General features: G+C 36.1%; 1 protein-coding gene across 1 annotated transcript in view; it reads right to left on the bottom strand.

Moving 5' to 3' along the window:
- The window catches only part of Oseg4 (intraflagellar transport protein Oseg4), a 377,419-nt gene that overhangs the window by 319,187 nt on the left and 36,036 nt on the right, over positions 1-22,196 (bottom strand). Inside the window, exons 4-6 of the mRNA XM_090392828.1 lie at positions 21,433-21,525; positions 15,667-15,768; positions 542-621 (exon numbers count right to left, since the gene is read on the bottom strand). Coding sequence (XP_090248954.1) covers positions 542-621; positions 15,667-15,768; positions 21,433-21,525 — 275 coding nt within the window. The remainder of the gene's footprint in view (positions 1-541; positions 622-15,666; positions 15,769-21,432; positions 21,526-22,196) is intronic.

Here is a 22,196-nt window from a genome sequence, read left to right as displayed (position 1 = left end):
GTCAGCCATCTTCTTATCCATGCCAATAGTTTATAATCCAATCCCATATTCTCCAATTTATGCAACAGTCTTCCATGCTATATTCCGTCAAAAGCCTTAGCAAAATTCAAAAGTATAATGGTATATCCATTCCCCTTGTCTAACTCAGATATATATGATCTAATACTGTCCTGCAAATACAGTCTAATATGGATGAAAACTGCTTATAGGAGGCTAATATCCTGTATCAAATTCCTAGTATGTAACCCTCCCCCCTCCATTGAGGATACATCAGACATTTGGTAATGATAATGATGATGTTTCTTCCATAGAAAAATTATGCATGAGAATGGGGAAAAATTATTTACCACCCTCATAGCATTTTTCTCAAAAAAAAAAAAAAAAAAACTACGGAACATAAGAAAGATAAGAATGCTTTGCTGTTCATATGTAGTGGAAAATTTAAAGGACCAAGACAAGGAAGAATCATCATCTATAAAGAAAAAAACAATATATGACTTCTTAGTTTATACAGAATCTGTATTTATTATACTATTCATACTTCAACATGAATGAGATGCATTCCTTTTAGTTCTTTTCCCCAAATTCTATTACCATCCACAGAACCAACAATTACAGCACCTAAAAATATATATACAATCAAATATGAATAATACTGCACATAGTCAAGAAAAATATATTTCTTGAAAACAACAACAAAAAAAAAGTCAGTGCATACCTTATGAATGCAGTTTCATAATTATTCAACCTTGAAGTAAACAACTTATAACAGCAGTTTATAGTTCACTAGATTTTTATTTAAACAAAGTGATTTGCAAAGGTGTATCATTCAGGTGGAAATTCTAATGAGACAAGACACTTATCAAAATTGAGGTAGGTGAACAGGGGGGTGTTCAGCAATGTGAATACAGCAGTGGACTGGATGGCATGTCAGCTTGTGTACTATATGAATGGACAAGAGAAATGGCATTGCCTCTGATATTTAGTCTAGGTCTCAGCTCTGGCAAGGTTTCAGGAGACTGGTAAAAGGATAAAATAGTTCACTGCATAAAGACTTCTTCAAGATAGAAGTAGTAAACTATAGACTAATTAATATATCAAGAGTGGTTGTGGAAGTATTGGTAAAGTTGATTAAAGGTAAAGTTCAACAGTGGGTAGATAGGGATGTGATACTCCATAGTGGGCAGCACAGCACAGCTTTGTAAAGGTCAGGTCCTGTCTTAGTAATTTATTCACATTTTATAATAAAGTGATAGCACAGAATTGGATAAAGGAAATGGCTACACAATGATATTGCAAAGACATCTGAAAGAATATCACATGGAAAACTATTACAACAGTTGGAGCAAATGTGAATGGATGGGAAGCTAGTAGCATGGATAAGGGTGCCAGACAGACAGACACCAAAAAGTAGTATATAGTGCAGTGGAATCTAGTTGAATGAGGATGACTAGTGGAGTACGTCAGGGTTCGGTACTAGGGCAACTACTCTTTAATTTGTATATCAATGACATAGGGAAAGATTTAAGGGGATATTCAGCCGTTTGCTGATGATGCAAAACTGGGAAGGGCAATAGTTGATAAAGGTGATGTAGATATCCTGCAGGATGATTTAAATAAACTGGCATTGTGGGTGATGGATAATTTAATGATTTTCAATTTAATGTTGCAAAATGTATGGTTATGCTCTTTGTATTGAAAAGGTCACATATGGTGTATCATATTGATGGTACTAGATTGCAGGAAATTGATGAGGTTAGGGGACTCAGGGAAAATGGTGGACAGAAAATTAAGTTCAGAGGGCATACTGCAAAAGTTGGTAAAATAGCTCAAAGGATTACTTGGATGTTGAAAAGCATGCTAATAATTAAAGATAGGGAAGTTATTATCCCTCTTTAGAAGGCTATGATTCAGCTGCATCTTGACCTGTGCACAAATTTGGTCACTTGGGCATTTTGGGGATCGGGAGGTGGTAGAGAGGATTAGAGATGAGTGACTAAGCTGGCAACAAGTCTGTGGAATTTTCCCTAAGAGGAGAGATTTAAGATGTGTGAGTTACAAAGTTCAGTTGATAGGCAGAAAAGAGGGGATGTGATAGAAGCATATAAGATATTAAATGGGTTTTATAAAATCGATGAGAAGGACACTTTTTCATATATGATAAATAGTCAGAGAACTAAGGGTGGTGTGCCGACTAGATTTTTTGCATGGAGAGTGTGGCAAATGAGTGGAATAGATTGCTAGAATTAGTTGTGAGTTCCCTGACAGCTAATGAGTTTAAGGAGATATGATATATGATATGTTTTGTGTTTATAATAATTATTTTGGGTCTGTCACATTGAGTTTCCAGATTCTATGTAGATCTCATATAATAATAATAATAATATCTAAATATCTGCATATATTCAAATTCTCATCCATACAAGACTGGTCAAGTCCTCTAATTAGGAGTGTTAGGCAATTAACAGCCAGCTTGCTATTCCTCTACTGCATCCCCTAAGGGAAAGTATTTATGCTTGTAGATCTGTGGGATATCATATAATTATAATAATAATAACATTTAAATGATAATTTAAATGAAGGGGTGCTTAAGGGTCAAAGCTGTATAACTGACAGGAGACCGCCATATAGTCTTTAAAGGAATGCGAAGAACCGACCAGGGCTTCTGACCTAATGTCCAATCCTAACCTTCTTGTGATGCACCCTGTTGGGTATCTACTTGGATACTGAACGAACAAGGATGGACAAGCAATTTGGGATTTAGCCGACCAAATTATATTCTTATTTGGTTAAACCAAAATAAAAATGATGGTACAACATGACAAAATTTCATGCCGGCTGGGGCGTCGCCAGGTTAAACAAGGCCCCCGTTGTTTTCGCCAGGGAACCAGGGCGAACAGCAAAAAGTCAGCTACTGGAACAATCGCCAGGTTAAACAAGGCCCCCGTTGTTTTCGCCAGGGAACCAGGGCGAACAGCAAAAAGTCAGCTACTCAAACAAATCTGAAAAGACACCCCAACTCAACATCACCAGAGTTCAAGATCGGTACTATCAACATAACAAGCCTGAATGGCAAAGAAATGAAGCTAGCTGAGGAATTAGATAAGTACCAGATCGACATTATAGGGGTGTCTGAAACAAAAAAGACAAAAACTGGTGAGATCTTTCTGAGCAATAAATACAAAATGTTATATTCAGGAAATGACAATCAAGGAAAAGAAGGAATAACCATAGTATTAAACACAAAATACAAGGCTAATCTTCTTGAATGGAAGTCAGTCTCAAGTAGAGTAATGTGGGCAAATATGAGAATGGGGAACTGGACAATGAGATTTATTTGTGCCTATGTTCCCACAGAAGGTTCTACTAGGGTAGAAGTGGAGGAATTTTTTGAGGCTTTAGAAAAAGCAACTGACACAATGAAAAAGGTAAATTTGGTCCTTGTTGGGGATCTAAATAGCAGAGTAGGAAATGATTGTGAGACATACAAAAATATTTTGGAAAAATTTGGAGAAAAGAGTAAAGCTAATAATAATGGCAAATATCTGTTGGATTTCTGCTCAGGACATGGACTGGTTATTACTAACACCATGTTCCAACATAAAAATGTGCACAAATTCACATGGAGAGAAGAAGCAAGGAATAAGAAAAGTCTCTTTGACTATGTTATTGTTGATAGTGATGTTTTCTCCCTGGTGCAGGACACCAGAGTGTGCAGAGGATTTGAAATTGGAAGTGATCACTATTTAGTCTTGAGCAGGATAAAATTGAATTTCATATTGAAAAGAATGATATGTAAGAAAGTTTTAAAGCAAATAAAAGTTGAGCAGCTCTCAGATGTGAAATGCAGACTAAAATACACAAAGATTATTGAAGAAAAAATGAAAGAGTTTGAGAACAGGAATCAAACCTTGAAGATTCAGTGGCAAGCCTTGAAAAAAACCCTAATAGATTCAGCTAGAGAGGCATGTGGTGAAGATGTCTGCAAGGATAGAAAAATCAGAACTCCATGGTGGACACAGGAAGTTAGAGGCAGTGAAGGAAAAGATGAAAGCATATCAAACGTTCCTGGCAAATAAGTCAGCTTGTGCTCTTAGAGAATACAGAGACAAATGCAAGAATGCTAAACAGTGTGTAAAACTAGCTAAACAAAAGTCATGGGAGGACTTTGGCAAGAATATAGAAATTAAATATCAAGAAGTGGCAAAATATTCTGAAGGTTGTTGAAGAAGCTTAGGAATGGAGGAAAGATGGTGTAAAAGCAGTTAGAGATGATAAAGGTGACATGAAAATGGAAGAAAAAGATATCCTCAAAGTATGGAGTAATTACTTTGAAAACCTGCTAAATGAAACACTGACCAGGCATGCAGTCAGGAATACATATCCATACTTGAAGTAGAAAAAGCCATCAAAGGCTTGAAATGTGGAAAGGCAGCAGGAGTAGATGATATTTGACCAGAAATGCTGAAGTATGGTGGTATAAAAGACTTACAGTGGCTGCACTGCATAGTTCAGAAAGCCTGGATGGAGGGATGAATTCCCGATGATTGGATTAGAGCTCTCATAGTACCATTATATAAAAAGGGAAAAAAAATTAATGTGACAATTACAGAGGTAATTCCCTACTGAGTGTTCCTGGCAAGATCTATGCAAATATACTTGAGAAAAGATTGAGAAGAATTGTGGAAGAAAAGCTTGGTGAAGAACAAGCTGGATTCAGGCCAAATAGAGGCTGTCAGTATTAGATCTTCACTTTATGACAAATAGTCGAGAAAGCCATGGGAATATAACAAAGATCTGTATTTAAGTTTTGTCGATTTGGAAAAGGCATATGACAAGGTGCCAAGAGAGAAGCTATTCAATATGTTACAGTTATATGGTGTCAATGGGGCATTATATCAAGCAATACTTAGTCTTTATTTGAATTGTAAGTCAGCAGTTAGAATTGAAGGAAGTACAGGAAGATGGTTTAATGTTAAATCTGGTGTGAGACAAGGATGTACATTATCCCCTCTATTATTCGCTACCTATATGGATCACATTATGAAGTAAAGTGGTATTAAACATGATATCAAAATTGGAGATGTTAATGTCAGCTCTTTGCTTTATGCGGATGATGTTATACTTTTAAATAAATCCGCTACAAGTCTGCAAGATTGTAATAGATATGGTATGAAGGTCAGCAATAAAGAGACAAAGACAATGAAAATAGGCAGAATCATTGAAAATGTCAACTGTGTTGTGAATGGAGAACCTGTGGAACAAGTAAAACATTTCAACTACTTAGGCACGATTTTTACTGAAGATGGTAAATTAAATATGGAAATAGACAACAGAATCAACAAAGCTGGTATAGTGGGCAGTCAAGTGAATAAATTCATATGGAATAAGAGAGAAATTAGTCAGAACACTAAATTAGCTGTATACAAGACAGTGTTTAAACCAGTTTTAACTTATGGATCTGAGAGCTGGGTTAGAAGTAAAACATTTAACCAAAGACTTGAGACCGCAGATATGATGTCCTGAGAAAGATTAGAAGCGTGAACAGATATCCTGTACACATGAATGGCAATATCATATTAAAAACGAGGATATTAGGAAAGAACTTGACATTGTCAGCATCCAGGAATGCGTTAGCAGAGCTAATCTCAGGTGGTATTGTCACTTAAACAGAATGGGCAAAGAAAGATTAGCAAAACAAGTTCTCTGCCAGGTTGGCAGCAAAAGGACCCAGAGGAAGACCAAGATATAGGTGGATTGATACGGTACAAAGTGCCTTAGATGATAGAAATATAAGATCTGATAATGTTGGAGACATAACAAGTAACTTGACAAGTAACAGACTGATTTGGAGGAAAATTGTAGATAGGAAGTTAGTAATGATGTAATCTTTTTCATGTAGTACTATCATATCCTGTACACCCCTTGAGGGTACATGGCAGGAATTTGATGATGATGAAATTTAAATGATATCTGCATATATTCAAATTCTCATCCATCCAAGACTGGTCAAGTCCCCTAATTAGGAGTTTTAGGAAATTAACAGCCAGCTTGCTATTCTTCTTCTTCATCCCCTAAGCACAAGTATTTATGCTTGTAGATTTGTGTGTTTGTAGGAAACAGTTATCAGGGGGTACCTAGTAGATCAGTTGCCGATGATGATGAAATGCACTGCCAAATAAACCTAATAGTACTACACAATTAATCATAATGGGTGACTTAAATTATCCAAAGACTGATCAAGTATAGTGAAAGCTCATGAAAAGAATCAAGCTTAATTTATTGAGCTGCTGTGAGACAACTTCTATAAGCAACATGTGATGCACTTGAGGTCAAACAGTATTATATCTGACTATAGCACCAGAGGAGGTTTCAGTTAAAGATGCAACTGTTCGCCCTCCAGTTGGTGACAGTGATCATGCTGTACTAAACTGGAAAGTGGTTAGATGTATGGAAATTCGATTCAGAAAAATTTACCTGCTGAACTACAGAGCAGGAAATTATGACTAACAGAGGAGAATACTAGATTCATTCCCATAGTATCAGTTAAGATGGAAACAACACTGGAAGTGAATGGGAACTATTAAAAATACTTCCCATTAGAATATCAGAACTTGAAGAGTAAAGAGAGCAGGAGTGAAAATGGTGTGCAATCATATTAACAAGAGATTATTAAGAAGTAAACAATGTGGAAGGAATATCATGTGCATAAGGATGATATAAGTTATGAAAATATAAGTGTGGGCCAAAAGAGTTACAGCTGTTGCATGGTAAGCTTAATTGTGAGTATGAAAAAAAAAAAAAAAAACTGCTCAGCAAGCTAAAGACAATCCAAATGGATTCTATTATTATGTTACAAGTAAAAGAAAGAGTTGTGAAAGAATAACTCTCTTGAATGCTGATGATAGGTGGGTGGTCTGAAAAGTTCTCGGCCTGACAACGAAAAAACGAATTTATAATTTCAAAATTATTTTTATTTTTCAACATAATCTCCCTTAAGAATAATACATTTATTCCAGTGATGCTCCAGCACCATTATCCGGTCCCTATAGTGGTTCTCAGTAAAATCTGCAAAATACCCCTCTTGATTCGAAGAAAAACTCTGACCAGCGAGGAAGGGTTTTAGTTTTGGGAAGAGATAGATGTCGGAGGGAGCCAAATCTGGGGAATAGGGTGGATGTTCCAACAATTCATAGTGCAGATCCCTTAATTTTCCCATTGCCAAAACACCTTTGTGGGCAGGTGCATTGTCCTGATGAAAGATGATTTTTTGTTTCTGCAAACCAGGTCTTTTCTCACGAATTTTTTCATGAGAAATAGGATGAAAACGTTTTTTCATCCCATTTTTGGGATGCCTTTAGCATCCCAAAACGTCATTACCTTGTCTTCTTTGGCACTGAACAACTGGCTTCTGTCCACTGTTTTGGACAGAAGCCAATTGTCACTGCTTTTTGGATTCTGGTGTGTACTGGTGAATCTAAGTCTCATCCATAGTGATAAATGGAAGCACAAAATCAGTTTTATTCTTGTTAAAATGCTGCAAGCACTGTTCAGAGATTTTCATGTGAGTGCATTTTTTATCTGCACACCACCCATCTTGCGCAAAGCTTTTTCATTTGCAAGTCTTCATGCAAAATGTATCCTACACATTATTTAGAAATGCCTATAGTCTCAGCAATTTCACACACTTTGACTTGCTGGTCATCCAATACCATATCGTGCACTGATCAATGATTTCTGGTGTTGTTACAGTTTTTGGACGTCCTCCACGTGGATCATCTTCAAGGATGGTATGACAGCGTTTATGAACTTCGAATGAATTTCTTTTGGCTTAAAGCTTTCACTTTGGCTTCTGAAAGTGGTATTAAAAAAACTACTTGATAGAATGACTTGCAATTTCACATCAATGCCTATGACAGATGTATGAACTTAAAAAAAAAAAATCTTGCCGATAGTGTTGCCATTTATGGTTGAGGCTGAGAACTTTTCAGACTGCCCACAGTGGGTGGGATGCAGAAGAGATTAGTCAACTAATGAGAGCTGATTCTGCTAAAAACTATCAACCTAGTATACACACAACATGTTGCTCAATGTGACTTCCACACTAGATAAAGAAATTCAGGTGTAGAAGGAGAAGGCAGCACTAGAGCTGTTGCATAAACTGAATAGAATTCAGCAATGGTGGCTGATGGGATATAAGCACAGATGCTAAAAGAGTGTTCAGATGAACTGGCTGCACTTTTGACCTACTATATAATTTGAGTCTCAGCTCAGGGAAAATTCCACGGAAATGGAAAGAACGTATGATAACCCCATTGCATAAGGGTGGTGTAAAGGTGTGTCTAACTACTGACCTATCAGCATCTCTGGATACAAGGACAGCCTTCCTAGTATCCATTTTCTTAGTATGCTTTTTAAAATTGGTGAGTAATTAGTCAAAGCAGTTACAAACTTGTTACAACCTCGCCATGCGCACACTCATTTACTCCCGTACCATCGCATCAGTCAAAGGTTGCAGCTCTTCTAAGTCTTACTGGAATTATTTTGGCTCCAAAAGGACACGTAGTTGGCCACCTTTGCCCTAGTACCTTTGGTACTTCATTAGTCACCATCTTCTCCTAGACTCCACCATATACTACTCTCTGGTGTTGGTCTATCAGCCACCCTCCTATCCATTCTATTAGCCTCATATCCATTCCCAACCTCTCCAGTTTGTGTAGTAGCTTTCCATGTGGTATTCTGTCAAATGCCTTCACAAAGTCAGGCAGCATCATGGTGTTGCTTTTACCTTTATCCAATTCTGCCGTCACTTTATTATAAAATGCAAATAAGTTATGAAGACACAACCTACCCTTTACAAACATGCTGCCCACAAGTATCGCATCTGTATTCACCCACTGTTGCATTTTACCATTCACCAACTTTTCCAATACTTTAACAACCACTCCCAATATAATAATTGGTCTTAGTCTGCTACCTCTGTTTTGGAGCAACCTTAATGCAATGGTTCTATCTTACCCTCTTTCCACTCCCTTGGAATCCTGCCAGATCTGAGACTTAGATTGAACAACTTCATCAAAGGCAATGTCAATTCTACTGCACATTCACATAGTACACAGGCTGATATGCCATCGAGTCCCACTGCTGTGTTCACATTCATATTTTTTAATATGCTGAACACCTCCTGTTCATTTGCCTCAATGTTGATATGCATCTCTGTAACATCAACAACTTTAAAATCACTAACTGGATGATACAGTTGCAAAATGATCACTCAGCAACTCTTCAACTATTTCGTTTGGTACAGTCACCTTCCTACCATGAGAATTGTTTAAAGTTATTCTACCATAGTCATTTTTCCTCTTACTTACTACATAACGAAAAAAAACTCTTTTGGGTTTACTTCAGCCTATTTGGTTAATTCTCTCTCATAGTTCGGTTTGGCCTTCCTTACCATACTAGTCACCCTTCTTGCTTGCACTTTGTACTATTTATGAGTATGGCGATCACTTTTTTCTTTATATTTCCTCCACAATGTTTTCTTTTTTTTCTTTTCAGTACTTGCTTTATATCCCTACTCATTCACTTAATTCCAACCTGGTTTATTCTCCTGACCTTGGGTATGCAGTTTGATACTGGTACTCTCAAACAATCTCTGACCACTTGCCATGCATTACTGACATTCTATTCTAATAGCTTCTTGAGCTATTAGAATAGAATTCTAATAGCTTGAGATGGCACTGTTCAAAGATGACTCCTGAATCTCTCATAATCACCAGCCTTATAGTTGAACATAAACCCCATCTTGACAGAGAACTCTACATGTTTGGCAACTTCCCAGAACAAGACTGCATGGTCACTCTCCCCAATTTGTTACAACCTCATCTGGATTGTGCACAGGTTGTGATTGGCTCCTAGCTTTCATAGTAATGTAGATACAGTGGAGCGGGTATAAAGAAGAGTATTAAAGATGATATTGGGAATGTGGAATCATTTCTGAGGATAGGCTGAGAATTCTGGACTGCAGATGTTAGCACAAAGGAGAAAGTTGCTATGATAGAGAGCTATCCATTTCTGAACAGGTCACACAGGATAGTAAATGGAATTTTTGGAATGAAATAGTACAGTAAATGGAATTTTTCATTTTATGAAATGCTAGGAGAAGACAAGAAAGCATCCATGGAAGTTGAGAAAGAATACAGACAAGAAAGGGAGGGGAGAACTAGATTTTTTTCTCTCATAGAGCAGTGAGTGATTGGAATGGCTTGCCTTTGGAAATTTGAGTGCAGTGTGAAGGAATTCAAGAAAAGGTATGACATCTGTGAGTGATATATGTCCGCTCTCAATGAGTTGCTGACTTCCTGGAGGTCTCTTATAATAAGAATAATAATCTTATAAAATTTTTCAGAAGAATTATTTGATTTGGCTAAAGCCTATTGAAGACTTGTAGCAGATTTATTTAAGAGGATAATATCATTAGCACAGAGTATAAAAATGAAGTTTAATATCTCCTATTTGAATATCAAGTGAATATCCCTTTCCTTAATAATGGTAGTTCATACAGATTATAAATAAGTGGAGATAAACTCTACCTTAGACCTGCAGGATTTACTGGAACTACAGTCCTGTATATCCTTCAGTATAAGTTATATATAATTTATACTGAATATATAATATAAGTATATGAATATATAATATAATATAATATTATATTATATTATATTATATTATATATAATATAAGTTATATATTGCTTTGTTAAGGTTTCATTGACACAATAGAGATTTAGCATCCTTCAGTTTAAGTTATATGGCTCTGTATAAAGTTTCATTTGCAACAACACAGATTTAGATTTCTGAACAGTTTACAACTTTATATAGTTATAAGCCATAGCTGTATTTCTTAAAGAAATTACAATGTAGACTACTGTATTAACTAAAATAAATTTAATTAATATTTTCAATATTTCAGCAAAGTCAAATTGTCATCATCAGAAAAGAAAAAATGCAAGATACCTGCACACAGGGGCACTATTCTAAGTAATGATGATGAAGCATGTCAACTGAGAGTAGGCATAAAGTTCTAAATAGTGCCCTGTAGTGGGCTAAATTGGGCATCCTTGGTTGTTAGGCTGAACTGTGGAGGATGAGAGAGCTTCCCAAATTTATGGCAGTTTCACGCAACCAAATTTGTTGAGGTTAGGATAGTTTTGTAAGGCAGAAGCAGATTCAAGGAAAAGTCTTTTGTATTTATAATTTCTGCAATGGAATAGAGTGGCATTTTTTATGGCACATCTATGGCAGGTGTCTAAAGCATGGTCAGCAAGTCCTGATGGCTGTAGTGATGGAAACAATATATTCCTTATGCTCAGTAATTCTGATGTTGGCTGTCATGACCTATTTGGACATAGTAGGATAGTTTACAAATACAAGGGACCTAGTAAATAGCTAGTAGGTCTACAGACTGTAGCTGGTCTTTGGTGGAGCAGATAAGGGATGCTAATTTTTTATATATGGTCTGTAGATGCCTGAAAGGTTATATTTTCTTAAGATTTTTGTTAGTTTTTTGGATGTGCATTGGATATATATGGAATAGTGATAGCTTTGGTGTAGTCTCTATTCTGGTGAGGGGAAAATGGTGTGTGGGTTTGGTGTTTTAATATTTTTTGGCTAAGAAGGCTTTGTGAAGATGGTCAAGTTCAGTAGGGAGGGTACCATTATCTAAACTAATTAATTCAACCCTGTTATACAAAGTTTTAATAATTCCATACTGTTGGGGGGGGGGTGACTGTTTGTGAATGTATCTGCTAATGTGTGTGTGTGTGTATGGGTTTTCTATAAACACAAAATGCCAGGGATCCATCAAGCTGGCTTATAGTTAAAGTGTCTAGGAAGGGAAGATTGTTGTCATTTTCTTTTTTTAATGTGAATTGGATCATGGGATGTCGATAGCTTTGTCTTTTTGTAATGTGAACTTGATTCCAGGATCCATTTCACATTAGAAAAAGACAATGACAACAATCCCCCTTCCAACAATATTCACTTTCTCTCTCTCTTAATTTCTCTAATCTTTCCTTATCACTCAAGAAAAGCGTGTATTGTTTGTCTTGTTTTTTTATCTGACTGTCTCATAACTGCATATAACAAGTGATTCCCTCCTCCATATATCTTCTGTTGTTTCATTTTTTAAATTGTGACTTAGGAAATATTCTGAAATATTTTGATACATGTATCATGGATCATCATCGTGATAATGATGATCCATGATGCATGTATCAAAATATTTGTAGTTAATCTATAGTAATTAAATAATTTTTCAATTGTGCCTACATGTAACTTTAGAATAATTAATAACACACAGTTATCCCTTAATGAGCTGTAAGTATAACAGAGGGACCTCCCATGATGAATCTTATCACTCTGGGAGGTCTGATGATGATACAAGGGTGGTCTGAAAAGTTCTCGGCGTAACAATGAAAAAACGAATTTATAATTTCAAAATTATTTTTAATTTTTCAACATAATCTCCCTTAATCCAGCGATGCTCCAGCACTATTATCCCATCCCTGTAGTGGCTTTCAGTAAGATCTGCAAAATACCCCTCTACAGCTGCAACACCTCTTGATTTGAAGAAAAACACTGACCAGCAAGGAAGAGTTTTAGTTTTGGGAAGAGATAGTAGTCAGAGGGAGCCAAATCTGGGGAATAGGGTGGATGTTCCAACAATTCATAGTGCAGATCCCTTAATTTTCTCATTGCCAAAACACCTTTGTGGGCAGGTGCATTGTCCCGATGAAGGATGATTTTTTTTCTTCTGCAAACCGGGTCTTTTCTCACGAATTTTTTCATCTAGTCTGGTTAAAAGATTGGAATAATATTCCCTGGTTATTGTTTTACCCATTCAAGATAATTAATAAACAAAATGCCTTTAGCATCCCAAAACACCGATGCCATGACTTTTCCTGCTGATGGAACTGACTTTGTCTTCTTTTGTGCTGAACAACTGACTTCTGTTCACTATTTTGACTGCTGTTAAATTCAGGTGTATAATGGTGAATCCAAGTCTCATCTATAGTAAAAAATCGACACAAAAAATCAGTTTTATTCTTGCTAAACCCTCCAAGCACTGTTCAGAGATTTTAATGCGAGTGCATTTTTGATCTGTAAGGCACCCATCTTGCGTAAAGCTTTTTCACTTGCAATTCTTCATGCAAAATATATCCTACACATTCTTTTGAAATGCTTATAGTCTCAGCAATTTCATGCACTTTGACTCACCGGTCATTCAATACCAATATCATGCAATATCATGCACTTGATCAATGATTTCTGGTGTTGTTATACTTTTTGGTCTTCCTTCACGTGGATCATCTTCAAGGCTGGTACGGCCACATTTAAACTTGGCAGCCCATTTCTTAATTATCGAAAATGAAGGAGAAGAGTGCCCATAAACTTTTATGAACTTCGAATGAATTTTTTTTTTGGCATTAAACCTTCTTTTACAAAGAATTTTATAACTGCACGATACTCAATTTTATCCATTTCAAGGGATATAGACAACATTTTTGCTTCAGACAGCTGTATGAAACAAACTACTAGATGAATTGCAAGTAATGGCTTGCAATTTCACATGGACTTATGACAGATGTACCAACTTGGAAAAAAAAAAAATCGTGCAGATAGTGTTGCCATCTATGGTCTAGGCCGAGAACTTTTCAGACCACCCTCATAATAATAATAATAATTCAAACTTTTCTATTTAAAAATCTATTTGAATAGAAACGTTTGAATTTCTACTACTTGAAATCGATTCAAGTAGTAGACTCCATCTACTGCTTGGTGGGAATAAAGAATTTTGTTTAAAAATGGACCTATGGGCTTTATGAGTGAATAAACCTTCCTCATGAGGTATTCATAGTGTGTCAATTTGCATAATAATGGAATACGCTTTCTATATATATTTAGATCGCTTAGTTGGTTGAGCAGATATTGTCTTTACTCTCCAACCAAATAGGCTGTGGGTTGAAGCTCTCATTGTGGCATGGATGCCTATGGAAGTCTTTAGGTATGATTTTCTCCCTGTAACATACCACTACTATACTTATTAGAATGTATGACTACATGTTTAGTCTCTGAATTAGAGTTCCAGATCTATCTGATCTCTGGCTAATCCAGAATACTTAATATGCTATAGGTATACAATCATTAGGTAAGATTCTCATTATGTTTGAGGCTTAATGGAATGTATACAGCACTCAGAAAGGATTAACATAGGGTTAGTCACTAGGATATCTTCGGGGATTACAAAAACAACTAATGTAACATGAACATAAATATTATACATATTATATTATATTATACATAAATATTATACTATGGAAAAGGAAAAGAACAATTGTTTACCCTTCCTAGACACCTTAGTTACACGCCTGCCTAATGGTACACTTGCCTTCACTGTATACAGAAAACCCACACACACAGGTAGATACATTCACAAACTCTCCCACCACTACCCCTCTCAACAATATGGCATTATTAAAACTCTTACCAAGAGAGCCCATAATCTTTGTTCCAGTGGAACCACCCTCACCACTAAGCTTAACCACATACACAGCACTTTCCTCTCCAATTGCTACAGCGATCACAGTATCAAAGAAAAATCAGTTCCTCCCCCATTCCCCGTCCTTCTTGTCAACAAGAGTTTAAAAATGCCATCACCATACCCTACATCCGTGGCACATCCGAAAAAATAGCCAAGATTCTAAAAAAGTATAACCTACACACAGCGTATAAGCCCTGCCGCAAACTTGCTACCCTTATCCGTTCTACTAAAGATCAGCTCCCTCCTCTCTCTCTCTCTCTGCCTGGAGTTTACAAAGTATACCCTGTTCCTGTAAGCTCGCATACTTTAGACAGACAGGTAGATCAGCATCCATCCACCTGGAGGAACACAAGTCTTACATCTGTAAACACAACTATGGTCAGTCAGGGTTGGCTGACCATGTCTTGGACACCACCCACAGGGTCTCTTGGAAGAAAACCACCATGCTCCACCACAGCAAATTCAAGAAAGAGAGACTATTCTTAGAAGCATCAGCAGCTCTCAGAAATCAACCAAATCTCAATAAATATGGTTGCATTAAGCTTCCGAAGATTTGGGAAACACTCATCACCAGAGGTCCCACCTTACATTCCAGGCCACCTATAACTGCCCTTAGAAGGCGCTCCATCTAGTTAGGACTTTAGTGTCACCCACATGGTTGGGCTTAGTATTGTATAATATTTGTGTTCATGTTACATTAGTTGTTTTTGTAATCCCCGAAGATGTCCTAGTGACTAGGATGAAATATAGGAAGTATTAAAAAAGGATTAACCTATGTTAATCCTTTCTAAGTGCTGTATACATTCCGTTAAGCCTCCAACATGATGTCCTCACAGCATTTAAGCCTCTACACACAAATAAGATTTTCATTAAAAATAATAATAATTGTCTCTTTAAACAAAAATAGCATTCCATGAAGTTTGCACCTTTATTATGCATTTCTTTTATCTTATGTTGTTAATTTTTTTTTTCATTTCAACATTTGATGAAATATCTCTTAATTTTTTTACTTGTTTAAATAATTTAATGTAATATTAGCTATTTTAGATAGGAAAAAAAGGTTACCATCTTCATAAACAATACAGATCTTTTGTCCATCTCCATTCCAAGCCATTCCCTTTACAACAGATTTATTTCTATTATTGATCATTTCTTCATACCATGAACCTAAACAAAACAGCATACTAACTGTAGCAAGTTCATGAATTTTATATTTATAGCATTATATATAGTAATTTATTTTATATAAACATGAATATCAAACAAAAAAAAAAATGGGTGTGGAAGGGATGACAAATATTTTAAATTAATTCCACCCTTATTTCATAGCCAAATGAATTGAAAAGTAGAATATTATGAAACTAGACCATAGTTTATGAGAACACAATCTCAGCAAAGAGTTGCCTTGGCCTGCACTACTTAAAAGACAAGAGTTCTGCCTAAGAGCTCATGTATTCTCCTTTTATTAGTGCTTTTGATTAAGGTTTTACTGACCTGAAAGCTGTTTTGAAATGTTGGTTTACATCGAAAACCAGACAGAAATAAGAGTATTCAAACTGCCTAGATTCCCAAAAATTAATGATTAACATGAAAAGGTTAATCTCATTGATCTTGATTGAGCTACTTACAAATCTCTTGGCTCCATCCAAGAACATTGTGACAAACTTGGCACAGCCACAGGAAAAGCCTGCCACCTACTAAGCCTTTACAGCAGCAGCAAGAAAAACTCGCCATACTATGGTCTTCTACTCAGAGCAAGAGCAGATGGGAACAACATGTTCAAAACTGCCCAAGTTCCGAAAATTTGTAACAGGTGGCCTTTAAAAGGCCACCATCCAGTATTCGGAAACTTGTCAGTGTCCCAAAGGGGTCATTGTCCCAAGTAGCTGACAACACCCAAAAGGGTCACTGTCTGAAAAACTCTACTTGAAAACCAAGTCACACCTCAGCACAGCACAACCAGAGGCAAGTTTGTCTCTGGTTATGCTGTGCTGAGGTGTGACTTGGTATGGTAGCCTATTGTTAAGACTCAGAGATCAGGCAGAAAAACCTTAAGTGAACCAAAACCCTCTGTTCAATAAGATAGCAAACATATGTTAGGGAGTTATATTTTTCATAAATGAACTCTTAATCAATTGGTGCATAATTGTAACCATTTGAGAAGAGCCTAAAATGCTTAATTTGGGCAATGTAAAATATTATAAATCCATCCTTATTTCATAGCTAAATAAATGATAACTTAGAAAATTTCGAAAATAGACAGAGAGCTTATGACAATATAACCCTTGGCATTAGAATTGCCTAGGCTTGCGCTACTTAAAAGAGGAATTCTCCCCAGAATCCTGTATATTATAACTTTTATTAGTGCTTTTGATTAAAGTTTCAATGACTTGATAGCTAGAAATGGTTCAAAACAGCTGTCAGAAGGTTCCTGGGCAAAGCTTCTGTCTTTTAAGTAGTGGAAGCCAAGGCAACTCTAGTACTGAGGTTTGCATTCACATAAGCTCTCTGGACTGTTTTCAAAACTTTTTAAATTTCAATTAATTTGGAAATTGCATAAGAATGGATTAATAATATTCCTTATTTCTATTATTTTGCATCATTAAAATGAAGACTTTGACTCTCCCAGTACTTGCAGTTATACAATGACTGAGAATTCACTCATGAAAAATACAAGTTTCTGACACAGTACTCATCTGGTATTGAACAGAGAAATTTTGCCCTCTTAATTTTCAAGCTACCACATGATTATCATCATACAACAAACAGTAATTTATCATGTGGTTCCCTCTTAAATGCTTTAGCAAAATTCAAATAAATCACTGTATAAGCATTTTTGCTGTTTGATACACTAGTCATCCTATTATAAAATGTGACCAAGTTACTAAAGCATGATCCCCCCCCATTAACAAACCCATGCTGCTCTCTTGATGATAATTTCCATTCTCATCAAATCTGTCTCTAACCAGTCATTGAAATGTTGAAAATCAGGATTATTTGGGAATATAAAAGATTAATAAGATTTAAATAAAGCTCTGGAATGCATTCAAAATAAAAATTATTTTTCTGATAAAAAAACTGAAGAAGACAACTTTGAAAGTTCTACAGCAAATACAAATATAAATGACAAGCAGACATGGAGACTGATGAAAGCTCTAACAAAATAAAAATGCACATTATGTTTTAATGAATACATGTGAGCACAAGCACACACTAGCATTGAGTTCAAATTGTCAGTGCATGCTGTATATAGATTACACATAAATGATGAGCCTGTGTTTGGCTCAAATAGATTGTATAGTTTGTGCAATAAAAATAAAATTATTTTTAAAGAATGATAATGCACCAAAGAGGGTGCATTAAACCTAATGCACCCTCTTTGCTTGTAAATATTTTTCTTGTAAATTTAAATTTACAAGCAAAATATAAATAAAAGTATAATAAAAAAATAAAATAATGACTTCTGATGCCAGATATCCTTTAGCTTGTACTAGTTCTACAGTGTATTAAAGTTCTGGAAGTAGACTGTGGAAAAGGTAATGCTTGCTTGCATTGGCTATTATACTTGAAAAAAAATTGAGGATCATTTTTATAAATTGAGCACTAGGAATTTCCATTAAAAAACATGCAAGGTCATGATTTGGTGTTTGTAAGGAAAAACTTATTTTACCTGAAAATGACTCTTTGAATGGTATTTACAGTGCAATCAACTGGTATAGGTCAGAGTTTTGTGAAATGAGTGTGCATGTGTGTGTGTAGTTCAAAATACCATTATATTTCAACATCACAAATAAATAAAAAAATGCCTCTTTTTGCATTCTTTACATTATCATATTATTTTTACTACTACATTCTTCATTCATATTCATCAGCCTTATAAAATTAATGACAGTGAAAATCATATTCTTTATTTTATAAATATAATGAACCACTGGACATTTTGCCAACCAAGATTAGCATGTTTTTAAACATCCAAGTAATCCTTTGAGCTATTTTACCAACTCTACAATATACCCCCTGAACTTCAACTCTCTATCCACCAAGTCCCTAAGCAGCAATTCCCTGAAATCTAGTACCATCAATGTGATCTACAGTATGTGACCTTTTCAATACAAAGTGCATTACATTTTGCAACAATAAATTGATGAGCATTATCCTTCACCCATAATGCCAATTTATTTAAATCATCCTGCAGAATATCTACACCACCTTTATCAACTAATGTCCTCCTCAGTTTTGCATCACAAACAACTGAATATCCCCCCCTCCTAAATCTTTTACTGTATGACTGATATGCAAATTAAATACTGGTCCTAGTACAGAACCCTGAGGTGCTACACTAGTCACTCTCATTCACCTAGATTCCACCATATACTACTCACTGGTGTCTGTCTGTTGGCCAGCACCCTCCATTCACATTATTAGCATCATATCCATTTCCATTTGCTCCAACTTTTGTAATAGTTTTCCATGTGGTGCCACATGGATTGGATAAAGGAAATGGCTATACCATGTAAAGGTCAGAAGTATCATGGTATAGCCATTTCTTTTATCCAATTCTGCTGTCACTTTATTATAAAATGTGAATAAATTACTAAGACAGGACGTACCATTTATAAAGCCATATTGCCCACTCTAGAGTATTGCATCCCTATGCTCCATCAAAACAACTTTTCCAACTTTAAGAACCACTCCTGAAAAATTAATTGGTTTGTAGTTTGCTACTTTTGTATTAGAGACACCTTTATGTATGAAACCATCTTAACCTCTTTCCGCTCCCTCAGAATCTTGCCAGAGCTGAGACTTTTGAGATAGTTTTACGTGAAGTCTCACTTACATACACTATCTACCAATAATTGTTCGGACACTTTAGCAATTTACATTTGATACCAGTGGCGAACTGTAATATTGAGTATGTCCGCCATTGGCTCATATCACCTCCTGCACCCTTTGAGGGAGGCTTTTCGCTAATGTGCAGCAGACATGGAATTTGTCTCCATTCCTCCATCAAAGCAGCATTGAGTTCAGCGAGAGATCAAGGATGTGCTGCTCTGGACCTAAATTGCCACTACAATTCGTCCCACAGGTAATCGATGGGGGTTGAGATCAGGACTGCACAGGCCAGGGCAGTCATTTCCCATCTCTTCATACCATTCCATAACAGCTGCAACTTTTTGGCATGGGTCACTGTCATCAAAACTCCACAGTGCAGGCAGCACCAAGGTACTGAGCTGCCTTCATGGAACCACGGACAACAACCAATGGTCCCACTCTAAACCAAATGCACTCCACACCAGACTTTAACCAAACCCAAAGTACAGCATACTTGTTACCACAGTATGCTGTACTTTGGGTACAGCATACTGTGGTAACAAGCATTCACCAGGCTGTCTTCACACCCACACCCTGCCATCAGACTAGAAACAGGTGAACCTTGATTCATTATCCCATAGTACTGTTTTCCACTGGTCAATTGTCAAGCTCACATGCTCTTTGCAACAGACCAGATGAGCGGCCTTGTTCATTGTTGTGATGTTCGGCTTGTGTGCTGCTGCTCTTCCGTGGAAACCCAGTAAATGGAGTTCTTTTTTGTACAGTATTAGTGCTCACCATGGTGTTACTGGTGCTCTGGAACTCGTCACAGATGGTTTATGCTGATTGTGGCTGGTTTTTTGCATGCCACCTGTTTAACACCCTCCTGTCTCTATCAATCATTTTTGGTGGCTGCTCTGGGTGTTTTCCTGCACTAGTAATGGAGACAAACATCCCCGTTTGTTGATCACATTGCCAACCATTGATTTTGGATGATCCAGTTGAGCGGCAATGGCACATATGGATGTGCCACCAATGTGACAGCCCACGATGACACCTCTCCCGAAGTCACTGAGTTCATATAGTGTTGCCATACCACCTGTCTTCAACCGCTACGATAAAATACTGCTTTCTACTATCTGTTCACTGATTTTTATGTTAATTAAAAACCTGGAATGTTCCACTTCAAATAACAAGGGTGTCTGGACAATTATTGATAGATAATGTATGTAGCACTGTGTAACTGGAAAATAATCAGAGGATATGTTATAGCAAAAAACAATGAAATAGTGCTCCATTTACAATCAGAAATTGTTTGTTTCATTATTACATAGACGATACATAGAAAACACTTAAAAACAAACTTCATGTTATGGACTATGCTTATTTAAATTGTAGTAACTTTAGCCTGCTTAGCTAATTTTTTCTCATAATCTGATTTGGCTTTTTTTAACATACTAGTATGCTAATCATTTTTTTTTAATATTCCCTGCACACTGTTTCTTTTTTTTTTTTTTTTGCAGCTCTTGCTTTATATCTCTACTCATCTGCTTAATTCCCACTTTTTTAATCTTCCTAACCTTAGGTATGCCGTCTAATACTGCTTCTCTCAAACAATTCCTGACCACTTCCCATACACTACTGACAAGCTTTCCTTATAGCTTCTCAAACCTTATAGTTCAACATAAACCTTTTTTTCCCCCAGAGAATTCCACATGTTTAGCAACTTCCCAAAACAAGACTGCATGGTACTCTCCTTAACTGGAGACAGAGTATCAACCTTGGTTATAGATATATCTTTTGATGCTATTACCAGATCCAGCACCCTCATTATTCTACTTTTTGGAAGCAAGCAGATGCTTACTAGAACACAGATGATAGATTGTCAGAAAACTAAGTTTTCTTGAGCTAACATTTTGAATTCTAGAAGACCCACTTAGGATGTGAATGAGAGGAAGGAAGGAAAGAAAGAAAGAAGAAACAGATATAGTGAATGATTATATGAGTATAAGCATTTACCTTTATATAACATCCAAACAATTATGAGGCCATTCTGATCACTGGATGTCAACTTTTGATATGACTCATTCCAGGTGACAACTTCAACCATTCCTGAATAAAGAAAAAAATAATATATCTGAGTATACACATTTATAATGTAAATTGAGAAAGAGCAAGTTCTTACACCATTATGTGTGTGCACATGCATGCATGTATGTATTGTGATCTGATTATATCACATGAAATTTGAACAGCAGAAGGTGCTCTCAAGTCTGAACTTATTTATAAATAAGTTCAGAGTTGAGAGCACTTTCATCCACATTTTAAAAAGTAATGTTTTTTTGTTTGTTTTTTTTATCAGGAAAATATCATTTATCATTTCCCAATGTGTTAGGCACAATGGTGTATCTGGAAAGTAACTTGGTATCTTTTAAACCTGATTAATATTCAGATAGGGTGGTTAATCCTATTTTATTTTGATTCTACAACAAATAAAGAGAGAAATGTATAGTAACGTGCTTGGATTTTACAAAAGCATTTGACAGGGTACCACATGATAAATGATATTTATGTGATAGCATATGTGGGTTTAGATATCAAGTTAGTGAAGTGTTACAAGTGTAGGGCTTGTAACCCTTGTTACAAGCCCTACACATTTATGATGTACAGTTGGGGAAGGTCATTAATAATAGTGTTGATGTAGCCCTTTAGAAGGATTTGAATAAGCTGGACAGATGGGCAAATGAATGGAAATATCAGTTTAATACAAATAAATGTAAGGT

Source organism: Typopeltis vanoorti, chromosome 5, assembly GCF_054136105.1.
Source record: "Typopeltis vanoorti isolate ZY-2024b chromosome 5, IOZ_Tvanoo_1.0, whole genome shotgun sequence".
NCBI lineage: Eukaryota > Metazoa > Arthropoda > Arachnida > Uropygi > Thelyphonidae > Typopeltis > Typopeltis vanoorti.
The sequence above is the reverse complement of the archived record's forward strand: the minus strand, read 5'-3'. Positions and strand labels throughout refer to the sequence as shown.